The sequence below is a fragment of the Nerophis lumbriciformis genome, linkage group LG05 (assembly GCF_033978685.3).
Source record: "Nerophis lumbriciformis linkage group LG05, RoL_Nlum_v2.1, whole genome shotgun sequence".
In the NCBI taxonomy this organism is placed as follows: Eukaryota; Metazoa; Chordata; class Actinopteri; order Syngnathiformes; family Syngnathidae; genus Nerophis; species Nerophis lumbriciformis.
In genome coordinates, this window is record NC_084552.2 from 53,388,580 (window position 1) to 53,401,617 (window position 13,038).

General features: G+C 43.0%; 1 protein-coding gene across 1 annotated transcript in view; it reads right to left on the minus strand.

Annotated features, from left to right (window-relative positions):
- Positions 1–8,585, minus strand: part of acss3 (acyl-CoA synthetase short chain family member 3) — a 44,455-nt gene extending 35,870 nt beyond the window's left edge. Inside the window, exons 1-8 of the mRNA XM_061959632.1 lie at positions 8,451–8,585; positions 7,943–8,289; positions 6,153–6,297; positions 5,901–6,089; positions 958–1,092; positions 753–893; positions 612–692; positions 437–532 (exon numbers count right to left, since the gene is read on the minus strand). Of these exons, the coding sequence (XP_061815616.1) occupies positions 437–532; positions 612–692; positions 753–893; positions 958–1,092; positions 5,901–6,089; positions 6,153–6,297; positions 7,943–8,229 (1,074 nt within the window). The 5' untranslated portion in view covers positions 8,230–8,289; positions 8,451–8,585. The remainder of the gene's footprint in view (positions 1–436; positions 533–611; positions 693–752; positions 894–957; positions 1,093–5,900; positions 6,090–6,152; positions 6,298–7,942; positions 8,290–8,450) is intronic.
- Between the last annotated feature and the right edge of the window lie 4,453 nt (positions 8,586–13,038).

The following is a 13,038-nucleotide window of genomic DNA, read 5'->3' on the forward strand; positions in this document are numbered from 1 at the left end:
AAAAAATAAAGTTAATAGTAAGTGAAGTGGGTTTGCCTGAGTGAGCAGAAGAGATAGCGAGAGTCAGTGCACTGACAGACTCGGAGAGACACTGCGGTCGCATAAACGCTGAGGAAAAGCGAGTAGTTTGCGAGAACCGAGAAACTGCCGCTTAAGTATCGATCCCATCGCGCTATTATTGATCCAATACCAATACCCACCTTGCTATTAATACTATCAATATTTAGATCAATACGCACACACTTAGCTTTTGCAATGGGTCTTTCAAAAAAACAGCACAGCGCTCCTGTCACTTAGAGAATCTTTGACATATTGCTTCCGTTTTATTTTACTTAAGACTGTATTCATCATTATTATTATGTACAAAATAAGAATAATAGCAAGAGAAGGAACAAGGAACTTGAACATATTCATTAACATTAAAAAAGACACCCACCTCATAGAGGATGGTGGTGTTTCCATGGAGCAGAGGAGCATAGCAGATGTAGGAGTGGCCCACCACCCAGCCCAGGTCTGACGCCGCCCACCAAACCTGCAATAAAAGTCAACATATGATTTCGGAAAAATAGCATCAGCAAACATTTGGATACAGAAGCAATGCTAGAACTCACCTCTCCAGGCCTCAGTCCATAAATATTGGACATTGTCCACTTGAGCATCACAGCGCACCCTCCTGTGTCTCTCACCACCCCCTGTGGTGCAGCAACAACATGTAGCAATGCATATCAAAGAAAAGCCTACCCGAACCACACCTTTGGGGTCCCGGTGGTGCCGGATGTGTAGAGGATGTAGAGCGGGTGGTTAGAGGCGACGGGGACACAGTCGTGAGGCCGAGCGGCGGCCATTTCCACGTCCCAGTCCAGAGCTAAGTCCCCACTCATGGATACTCGCTCCTGTGAGGGTATATGCGTGTCAGTTTTTTTTATCTGCCGTGCAGTTTGAGCTGCACACACTCACCATGTTGTCTCTGCAGTAGATGAGCACTTTGGAGGGCCTGTAAGAGCTCAGCTCCAAAGCTTTCTCCACCAGAGGGACGTAGGCCACGCGGCGGCCCGGCTCGATGCCAAACGAGGCAGTGATGATCATTTTAGGCTGGAAAAAAACCCAGTATTGATTAGGGCTGTCACAGTTAACGCAGTAATAACGAGTTAACGCTAATTACCATCGTGAACCTGCGTCAGAAGTGGTCAGCGTGTGAGAGAGCTAGTGTGTGTGTGTCTGAGAGAGTGTTTCATCTTTATGTGCTTGATGCCTCAATCATTGGTATGTTTTCATCTACAAAACCATTCTGGGTATCACTCCATCTTATCTGTCTTGTCTTTTAACAAAGAAACAAGGAAGTCACAATCTTCGTTCAATGAATGTTCTGCAATTTGTCGTCCCCAAAGTAAGAACTGAACTGGGCAAGAAAGCATTTAGGTTTTTAGCACCGAAGGCTTGGAATAACCTACAATCGAATATTAAACTTCAAACCCTAGTTACATTGAATGAGTTTAAAGCTTCTGTGAAAGGACTGCAGTCTACCTTGTCTGTATGCACATGTGTCATGTGAGCAAGTTTTAATGTTGTAAATGTGATGGGACGGCGTGGCGCAGTGGAAGAGTGGCCGTGCGCGACCTGAGGGTCCCTGGTTCAATCCCCACCTAGTACCAACCTCGTCATGTCCGTTGTGTCCTGAGCAAGACACTTCACCCTTGCTCCTGATGGGTGCTGGTTAGCGCTTTGAGTACCTTGAAGGTAGAAAAGCGCTATACAAGTACGACCCATTTATCATTTATTTATGTTTTATGTATTTGTTTACTGTTTTTAATGTAACCTTGCTGCTGCCCTCTTGGCCAGGTCTCCCGTGGAAAAGAGATCTTTGATCTCAATGGGATTTTACCTGGTTAAATAAAGGCTAATAATAAATGTGTGCCCATTTTGTGTTGAGCTGTTTAAAAAAAGCATAACGTTTACATTTGCATGAAGCAAACATTGTCCAGTGAAAATTATTTTTGTAAGGTACACTTAATAAAGACAAAAAACTTGTTTTGATCTCAGATAAATCACTATTGATTACGAGTAACTGTGGACAATACGATTAATCACGATTAAATATTTTAATATTTTGACAGCCTGAACAATATTGCTAGTTTGTCAAGCTCGAGCAACAAAAATCAGACACTATAATGGCAGCGGTACCTCAGTTTTTCTACAGGCTTTCGAGAACATCCATCCATTTTCTTCCGCTTATCCGAGGTCGGGCCGCGGGGGCAGCAGCCTAAGCAGAGAAGCCCAGACTTCCCTCTCCCCAGCCACTTCATCCAGCTCCTCCCGGGGGATCCTGAGGTGTTCCCAGGCCAGCCGGGAGACATTGTCTTCCCAATGTGTCCTGGGTCTTCCCCTTGGCATCCTGCCAGTCGGACTTGCCCCAATCGTCTCCCTAGGGAGGCGTTCGGGTGGAATCCTGAGCAGATGCCCGAACCACCTCATCTGGCTCCTCTCGATGTGGAGGAGCAGCGGCTTTACTCTGAGCTCCTCCCGGATGACAGAGCTTCTCACCCTATCTAAGGGAGAGCCCCGCCACCCGGCGGAGGAAATTCATTTCGGCCGCTTGTACCCGTGATCTTGTCCTTTCGGTCATAACCCAAAGCTCATGACCATAGGTGAGGATGGGAACGTAGATCGACCGGTAAATTGAGAGCTTTGCCTTCCGGCTCAGCTCCTTCTTCACCACAACGGATCGATACAATGTTTGCCAAATGTCTGCCCTGGTTTTGTTTACCGTCTACCATTATAAGTACGGCCCAACATTGCACGCAACAAACTACGGTAGTCAATTTGCTTCGGTTTTCGTACAATTTGATTTTCGTCTGACCTTTGGGAAGAGATTATGAAAACCAAGGTACCAAATTACTTCTTCCTGATACACACTGCCCCCTGCTAGACTAGGAGTTGCAACATGCAAACAAGTCACGTTTTTCCCCCAAGTGTTTATTGGAAGGTATGACAATATACCGTATTTTTCAGAGTATAAGTCGCACCGGAGTATAAGTCGCACCTGCCGAAAAAGCATAACAAAGAAGGAAAAAAACATATATAAGTCGCACTGGAGTATAAGTCGCATTTTTTTAGTTGAGTTGAGTTGAGTTTGAGTTTATTTGGAACATGCAAGCATACAACATGATACATCACAATTTCCAGTTTCTCTTTTCAACATGTTCAAAAAGGAGTAGGAAGAAGTAGAGCTTATTTAATCCTACCCCTTTTCTTTTACATAACAGTTGCTAAAACTTTTCGTTCACTTCCTGTTCACAATTTATTCACAATATACTCCATAAGTAATCACAATAAAAATAAATAAATACCGGTAATAATAATTTAATAATAACAATTGGTGAAGTAAGTCATTTTTCATATGATGAGATAAGTAAGATTATTTTGAGAATGAATGAATGGATGGATGAAATAAATTGAGAATGTTTGTCATGGTTCTTGTTCTTTGTACTTTGTAAACACTTTAAGTTTGAAGAGTTTCTTGAAGTGGATCATATTTTTGGGGAAATGTATTTGATAAAACCCAACACCAAGAATAGACATTTGAAAGGCAATTTAAAATAAATAAAGAATGGTGAACAACAGGCTGAATAAGTGTACGTTATATGAGGCATAAATAACCAACTGAGAACGTGCCTGGTATGTTACCGTAACATATTATGGTAAGAGTCATTCAAATAACTATAACATATAGAACATGCTATACGTTTACCAAACAATCTGTCACTAAATCCCATGAAATCTTATACGTCTAGTCTCTTACGTGATAGAGATAAATAATATTATTTGATATTTCACGGTAATGTGTTGATAATTTCACACATAAGTCGCTCCTGAGTATAAGTCGCACCCCCGGCCAAACTATGAAAAAAACGGCGACTTATAGTCCGAAAAATACGGTAGTCTACATGCCTGACTTGCCTTTTCCCACTTTCAACTGTGAGTAACGTTTTTAATCAAAACAAGTTGACAAAATGTGTTGTTCAAAATTTGCTTATTTGTATTTCACCAGCTTTCCCACTAGGCCAGTGGTTCTTAACCTGGGTTCGATCGAACCCTTGGGGTTCGGTGAGTCAGGCTCAGGGGTTCGGCGGAGGTCAAAACACACCCGACTCATCGTGTAAATAAAAACTTCTCCCTATCGGCGTATTATGGATACCCCCAAACAATGTTCCTTCTAATTTTCCATCTAATTTGCAGGTGTGTAATTTCTTGTGAGTTCATGCACTGTGTTGGTTTTGTTCTTTGAACAAGGTGATGTTCATGCACGGTTCATTTTGTGCTCTGGGAAAAAAAACCATAACTTTGTTTTTGAAATTGAAAAAAAAAAAACTTTTATTTTTCACTAGAGAAGGGTTGTGTGACTGCGCGTATGAAACTGGTGGGGTTCGGTACCTCCAACAAGGTTAAAGGGGAACATTATCACAATTTCAGAAGGGTTAAAACCATTAAAAATCAGTTCCCAATGGCTTATTTTATTTTTCGAAGTTTTTTTCAAACTTTTACCCATCACGCAATATCCCTAAAAAAAGCTTCAAAGTGCCTGATTTTAACCATCGTTATATACACCCGTCCATTTTCCTGTGACGTCACACAGTGATGCCAACACAAACAAACATGGCGCATAGAACAGCAAGCTATAGCGACATTAGCTCGGATTCAGACTCGGATTTCAGCGGCTTAAGCGATTCAACAGATTACGAATGTATTGAAACGGATGGTTGTAGTGTGGAGGCAGGTAGCGAAAACGAAATTTAAGAAGAAACTGAAGCTATTGAGCCATATCGGTTTGAACCGTATGCAAGCGAAAACGACACGACAGCCAGCGACACGGGAGAAAGCGAGGACGAATTCGGCGATCGCCTTCTAACCAACGATTGGTATGTGTTTGTTTGGCATTAAAGGAAACTAACAACTATGAACTAGGTTTACAGCATATGAAATACATTTGGCAACAACATGCACTTTGAGAGTGCAGACAGCCCAATTTTCATCAATTAATATATTCTGTAGACATACCCTCATCCGCGCTCTTTTCCTGAAAGCTGATCTGTCCAGTTTTGGAGTTGATGTCAGCAGGCCAGGGAAGCTAGGGTCGATATTCTTCTCTTGATCATCTTCGGTGGCATAAGGGACGGTGTGAGCCAAGACATCCAGGGGGTTTAGCTCGCTCGTCTGCGGGAACAAACTGCCGCCATTGCTTGCCATGCTACCGAGGTCTTTTGTCCCTGAATTGCTCACACACTCCGGCAGATTCAATGGGGGTCTGGCGGCAGATTTCTTTGACTTTATCGTTGGAAATGCATCTGCTTTGAGTGTCGCAGGACATCCACACATTCTTGCCATCTCTGTCGTAGCGTAGCTTTCGTCGGTAAAGTGTGCGGAACAAACGTCCAATTTCTTGCCACTTTCGCATCTTTGGGCCACTGGTGCAACTTGAATCCGTCCCTGTTCGTGTTGTTACACCCTCCGACAACACACCGACGAAGCATGATGTCTCCAAGGTACGGAAAACAGTCGAAAAAACGGAAAATAACAGAGCTGATTTGACTCGGTGTTTGAGAAAATGGCAGATTGCTTCCCGATGTGACGTCACGTTGTGACATCATCGCTCCGAGAGCGAATATTAGAAAGGCGTTTAATTCGCCATAATTCACCCATTTAGAGTTCGGAAATCGGTTAAAAAAAAATATGGTCTTTTTTCTGCAACATCAAGGTATATATTGACGCTTACATAGGTCTGGTGATAATGTTCCCCTTTAAGAACCACTGCACTCGGTGAAGCCAACACTGAAATGCATCGTAGTGGTCGACTAGAATGTATTTTGTTAGAAAAAACATTGTATGTATGGATGCACGCTCACCTTGGCGTGATTGATGCGCACGGAAAGCTCTTTGGACGCGAAGCCGCCAAAGATGAGGCTGTGTGGGGCACCGATGCGGGCGCACGCCAACATGGCAAACATGGCCTGCGGCACCATGGGCATGTAGATGACCACCAGGTCGCCTTTACTCACGCCGTTTTTTATCAGGACGCCGGCTAGCCGCGACACCTGAAACAAAAAACAGATAAAGACGTTTTCATGGAAGAGAGTAAGTAGGCTAACGGTAAAAACCTGCTTCTGAAGTTCTCTGTAGGTGATGATCTGCTTAGTTCCCGTCACAGGACTGTCATAAATGATGGCCGCCTGAGCGCCGCGACCTCCTTCGACATGGCGGTCCACGGCGTTGTAGCACATGTTCAGCTTGCCGCCCATAAACCTGACAGGAAAACACAACAAACCTAGGAGTTTTTTTCTAAAAACACCAGCAACGGTATATCTTAATTGGAGGCGAGGTGGCTTGAGAAAAATTAAGAAAACCGTCATTTCTGACGTGTTCAGCTAATTTCAGATCAAATGAACCGATTTTAAAGGCCTACTGAAATGCGATTTTCTTATCTAAACGGGGATAGCAGGTCCATTCTATGTGTCATACTTGATCATTTCGCGATATTGCCATATTTTTGCTGAAAGGATTTAGTAGAGAACATCGACGATAAAGTTCGCAACTTTTGGTCGCTGATAAAAAAAGCCTTGCCTGTACCGGAAGTAGCAGACGAGTAGCGTGATGTCACAGGTTGTGGAGCTCCTCACATCTGCACATTGTTTACAATCATGGCCACCAGCAGCGAGAGCGATTCGGACCGAGAAAGCGACGATTTCCCCATTAATTTGAGCGAGGATGAAAGATTTGTGGATGAGGAAAGTGAGAGTGAAGGACTAGAGGGCAGTGGGAGCGATTCAGATAGGGAAGATGCTGTCAGAGGCGGGTGGGACCTGATATTCAGCTGGGAATGACTAAAACAGTAAATAAACACAAGACATATATATACTCTATTAGTCACAACACAACCAGGCTTACAGTATATTTAATATGCCACTTGAAGGTATGCCAAGGGGTACGTGAGATTTTTTTTTTAATATTCTAAAAATAGCAACAATTAAAAATCCTTTATAAATATAAATAAAAACTTTTTTTCCAAAATAGTTCAAGAAAGACCACTATAAATGAGCAATATTTTGCACTGTTATACAATTTAATGAATCAGAAACTGATGACATAGTGCTGTATTTTACTTCTTTATCTCTTTTTTTCAACCAAAAATGCTTTGCTCTAATTAGGGGGTACTTGAATTTAAAAAAAATTCACAGGGTGTACATCACTGAAAAAAAGGTTGAGAACCACTGCCCTAGGGCAACAACGTTAATACATGTTTGATGATTCTGATTAAAAAGCTTAACGGGCCGCATGTGGCCCCCGGGCCTTAATTTGCCCAGGTCTGCCTTAAATACTAATCTTAATTTACCAGCATAGTGTGATATTTGTAAATGACATGTTTCCAAATAAGCTATTATGTCAATATTATGTTAATGTTATTTGTTATCTGTAGTGGATGTAGTGTGTGTCACCGATGTTTACTCACACATTTGTTAACCTTTGAGTGTATTTGTTAGCCAAACAACGATGGCGACCGGAAGTGACTGTTTGTTTATTAGTTTTTGCATGATGTTTGTATATTCAGCAAATGTTTCCAAATGAGAAATTATGTCAATATTATTTCAACGAAGAGAACAACGAAATGATCCAAATAGATTTGTATTTGGATAAGTACACATTTAAAACGGCACAATTTAAAGTGAAACTGCGAATGTTGTTCGGTCGTAAAAAAAAATTTTTTAAAAGAGGAAGTGTATTTTAAACCTGCACACATTATAACGTTTTTTTTTTTAAAGAATTAAAAAACAAAACAATAAATGATGACGTATTACCAAGCAGATAAACAACCTGATGTGTTGTTTTGGGCAGTGGTGCGTTTACGTCCCACTTCCTCGGGTCGTCTTTCTCACTACCCACTCAAACCTACCACTTTGGGAACACGGGGTCCTCCACATGCAACGTTTTGCTCCACGGTTCGAACCAGCGAATGTCCTGGCCCACTTCGGCCCAGTATTGAGCGGGTTGGTCCCGGGCGGAGGCGACGGCTCGGTGGTAGTCCGCCTGGCGTGCGTCGTCCACGCAGCCGCGCCACGTTGCTGCTGCTGCTGCTGCAGCCGCCGTCCCTTTCTCGCCATGTTGTCGTCGTGCACGAACATTCCACAGTTGCCTACCAGAAGTGCTCCTGGAGAGGACGCGTTGGATTTGCATGTGCATCGCTATTGCAAAACTTTCTCCCGAGTTTTCTGCCACTTCCGGTGACGTCAGGGGGGGCACCTGAAGGGAGAGAGGGTGCATCTTAGGAATGTGAACTATGTACTGCGCGTGACCTTTACACTTAACACTCGTAAAAGCTTCAAATGAAGACGTTTTTAGACATTTAAGAGTACTTTACAGTAGAAACAGCATCCTTATTATATTTGTTTTAACAATAATACCTTGCCAATGGAAAACAAATCTCCAAAAGTGCTGCAAAATCCTGTGTCTATGTCCACCTTAGCTCACTTTGCCACTAATGAACATGCCCTTTATTCAGGGGACAAAGAAGAAGGCGTCCCTTCAACTGATTTGTGTGTGCGCGCGCTTGTGTGTGTGTGTGTGTGTGTGCAAATGACAAAAAAACAGTAGAACCAATTAGGCAGCTTGCCTAGAGTGATCTTGTTTGTTTTCACAAAACATTTGCATATGTTTATCGGCGCTCTAAGATGCTGCATTTGCTTAGCAGCCTGGACGTGTCACGAGCCATACTCTTGAGATCTTCAATGGCCTAAAAGTGCGTCCCAGAGTCGTTTTACGCAATCTGCTGGCAGGGCGCTGTGTCACGACCACGCTGGCACTAAACGGGCTTAGGGTGCAGACTAATTGTTGCCTTTGGAGGCCCATCAGACCTTAACCCAAGCCCAGAGGAGGCTCATTACGCTGCCGCCTCCGTCTAGCCGTCCCTGCTGATTGCACAGACCTTTTCAGGCGGTAAAACGACCATGAATTTTCCTGCATAGGGGCTAAAAGTAGAGCGTATCAAAACACGTATTGGTATGTCAGACTTAGCCTTGTCGTGGTTTAACTCCTATCTTACTGACAGGATGCAATGCGTCTCCCATAACAATGTGACCTCGGACTATGTTAAGGTAACGTGCGGAGTCCCCCAAGGTTCGGTTCTTGGCCCTGCACTCTTTAGTATTTACATGCTGCCGCTAGGCGACATCATACGCAAATACGGTGTTAGCTTTCATTGCTATGCTGATGACACCCAACTCTACATGCCCCTAAAGCTGACCAACACGCCGGATTGTAGTCAGCTGGAGGCGTGTCTTAATGAAATTAAACAATGGATGTCCGCTAACTTCTTGCAACTCAACGCCAAGAAAACGGAAATGCTGATTATCGGTCCTGCTAAACACCGACATTTATTTGATAATACCACCTTAACATTTGACAACCAAACAATTACACAAAGCGACTCAGTAAAGAATCTGGGTATTATCTTCGACCCAACTCTCTCCTTTGAGTCACACATTAAGAGTGTTACTAAAACGGCCTTCTTTCATCTCCGTAATATCGCTAAAATTCGTTCCATTTTGTCCACTAGCGACGCTGAGATCATTATTCATGCGTTCGTTACGTCTCGTCTCGATTACTGTAACGTATTATTTTCGGGTCTCCCTATGTCTAGCATTAAAAGATTACAGTTGGTACAAAATGCGGCTGCTAGACTTTTGACAAGAACAAGAAAGTTTGATCATATTACGCCTATACTGGCTCACCTGCACTGGCTTCCTGTGCACTTAAGATGCGACTTTAAGGTTTTACTACTTACGTATAAAATACTACACGGTCTAGCTCCAGCCTATCTTACCGATTGTATTGTACCATATGTCCCGGCAAGAAATCTGCGTTCAAAGAACTCCGGCTTATTAGTGATTCCCAGAGCCCAAAAAAAGTCTGCGGGCTGTAGAGCGTTTTCTATTCGGGCTCCAGCACTATGGAATGCCCTCCCGGTAACAATTAGAGATGCTACCTCAGTAGAAACATTTAAGTCCCATCTCAAAACTCATTTGTATACTCTAGCCTTTGAATAGCCCCCCTTTTTTTAGACCAGTTGATCTGCCGTTTCTTTTCTTTTCTCCTCTGCTCCCCCCTATCCCTTGTGGAGGGGAAGACACACAGATCCGGTGGCCATGGATGGGGTGCTGGCTGTCCGGGGTCGGGACCCGGGGTGGACCGCTCGCCTGTATATTGGTTGGGAACATCTCTGCGCTGCTGACCCGTCTCCGCTCGGGATGGTTTCCTGCTGACCCCACTGTGGACTGGACTCTTACTGTTATGCTGGATCCACTATGGACTGGACTCTCACAATATTATGTTAGACCCACTCGACATCCATATAAATAAAGTTGATTTGATTTGATTGCATTCGGTCTCCCTAGAGGGGGGGGGGTTACCCACATATGCGGTCCTCTCCGGTTTCTCATAGTCATTCACATCGACGTCCCACTGGGGTGAGTTTTTCCTTGCCCTTATGTGGGCTATACCGAGGATGTCGTTGTGGCTTGTGCAGCCCTTTGAGACACTTGTGATTTAGGGCTATATAAATAAACATTGATTGATTGATTGATTGATTACTGCAATGTTTCTTTTTCTAGGCCTCTTAAAGAGAAAATCAATCCCACCCCCTGGCCCTCGCTTGACGTTGAGAGCGCGCCACACTAATCCCACTTTCTGACTCTGTAGCTCCGCCTCCACGGATTGCTGCCCTAATCTTTGGCTAAACCCGCATGTGAAGTTCACATCTGCTTGCGGCTGTGCGAGGCCATCATGTCGATAATAGAATAAGTCTCTGGGAAGACTCCGGAAAAGTGCAAAACTAGATTATTTCATAGTAGTGGTGAGGCCCGAGAGGTGAGGAATTTACATTCGGCGGCACGTGCTGCAATACCACACCGGATCCAGCAGAGGGAGATGCGGTGAAAAAAGTCTGTTTTGCTTTTTTTCCAAAAAAGCCCTATTTATACTTTTCTACTTTCACCATTCTTTTCAAATCTTGATTGGCAACACTGAATTGGCCCTAGTGTGTGGATGGGAGTGTGAATGTTGTCTGTCTATCTGTGTTGGCCCTGCGATGAAGTGGCGACTTGTCCAGGGTGTACACCGCCTTCCGCCCGATTGTAGCTGAGATTGGCTCCAGCACCCCCCGCGACCCCGAAGGGAATAAGCGGTAGAAAATGGATGGATGGAAGTGGGCAAGAAGAAGCAGATAGTAATGATTTGTCAATAAAAGGCATGTGCTGCAATACCACCTCTAATCCAACAGAGGGAGCTGTGGTGAAAAATAGTCTGTTTAAATTTTTTCAAAAAGCCATTTTTATACACTAGTACTTTTCAACTTTGACTATCCTTTTGAAGTCTTAAGTAGACAAAAAGAAACCGATAGTGTTGATTGGATATTAGGAGCAAGCGCTGCAATGCCACTGCCCTTCCAGCATGTGTGCTGTGGTGAAAAAGTCTCTTTTCATTTAAAAAAAACAAAAACATACATATTTATGTAATATAACTTTGATCATTATTTTTAAGTCCTATGTGGACATATAAAAACAGATACTGACGTTTTGATATTTGAAGGCAAGTGCTGTAATACCACCCCTGATCCAGCAGAGGGAGCTGTGATGAAAAAGGCTGTTTATTTATTTTTCTCAAGGGGGGAGCTGTGGTGAGAAAACTCTGCTTTTATTTGTGTGCTTTTTCATCACTAGTAATTTAACTTTGATCATAATGTTTTCAGTCTTAAGCGGACAAATAAAAACAGATAGTAATGATTTGATAATTGAAGGCACGTGCCGCAATACCAACACTAATCCAGCAAAGGGAACTCAGGTGAAAAAATTCGGTTGACCTTCTTTTTCTTAAAAAAACGCCATATTTAAACATTAGTACTTTTGACCGTCCTTTTCAAGTCTTAGGTGGAATAAAAAAAGACAAAAATGATTTCATATTAGAAAAGATGCAATATCACCCTCAGCAAGGGGTCATGAAAAATGTAATTAAAAAAACAAGTATTTACAAACCCCAAAACCAGTGAAGTTGGCACGTTGTGTGAATCGTAAATAAAAACAGAATACAATGATTTGCAAATCCTTTTCAACCTATATTCAATTGAATAGACTGCAAAGACAAGATACTTAACATTCGAACTGGAAAACTTATTTTTTTGAAAATATTAGCTCATTTGGAATTTGATGCCTGAAACATGTTTCAAAAAAGCTGGCACAAGTAGCAAAAAAGACTGAGAAAGTTAAGGAATGCTAATCAAACACTTATTTGGAAAATCCCACAGGTGAACAGGCTAATTGGGAACGGGTGGGTGCCATGATTGGGTATAAAAGCAGTTTCCATGAAATGCTCAGTCATTCACAAACAAGGATGGGGTGAGGGTCACCACTTTGTGAACAAATGTGTGAGCAAATTGTCGAACAGTTTAAGAACAACATTTCTCAACGAGCTATTGCAAGGAATTTAGGGATTTCACAATCTAAGATCTGTAATATCATTAAAAATGTTCAGAGACTCTGGAGAAATCACTGCACGTAAGCGATGATATTACGGACCTTCGATCACTCAGGCGGTACTGCATCAAAAACCGACATCGGTGTGTAAAGGATATCACCACGTGGGCTCAGGAACACTTCAGAAAACCACTGTCAGTAACTACAGTTTGTCGCTACATCTGTAAGTGCAAGTTAAAACTCTACTATGCAAAGCGAAAGCCATTTATCAACAACACCCAGAAACGATGCCGGCTTCGCTGGGCCCGAGCTCATGTAAGATGGACTGATGCAAAGTGTAATAGTGTTCTGTGGTCTGACGAGTCCACATTTCAATTTTTTTGGGGGGAAACTGTGGACGTCGTGTCCTCCGGAACAAAGAGGAAAAGAACCATCCGGATTGTTATAGGCGCAAAGTTCAAAAGCCAGCATCTGTGATGGTATGGGGGTGTATTAGTGCCCAAGGCATGGGTAACTTACACATCTG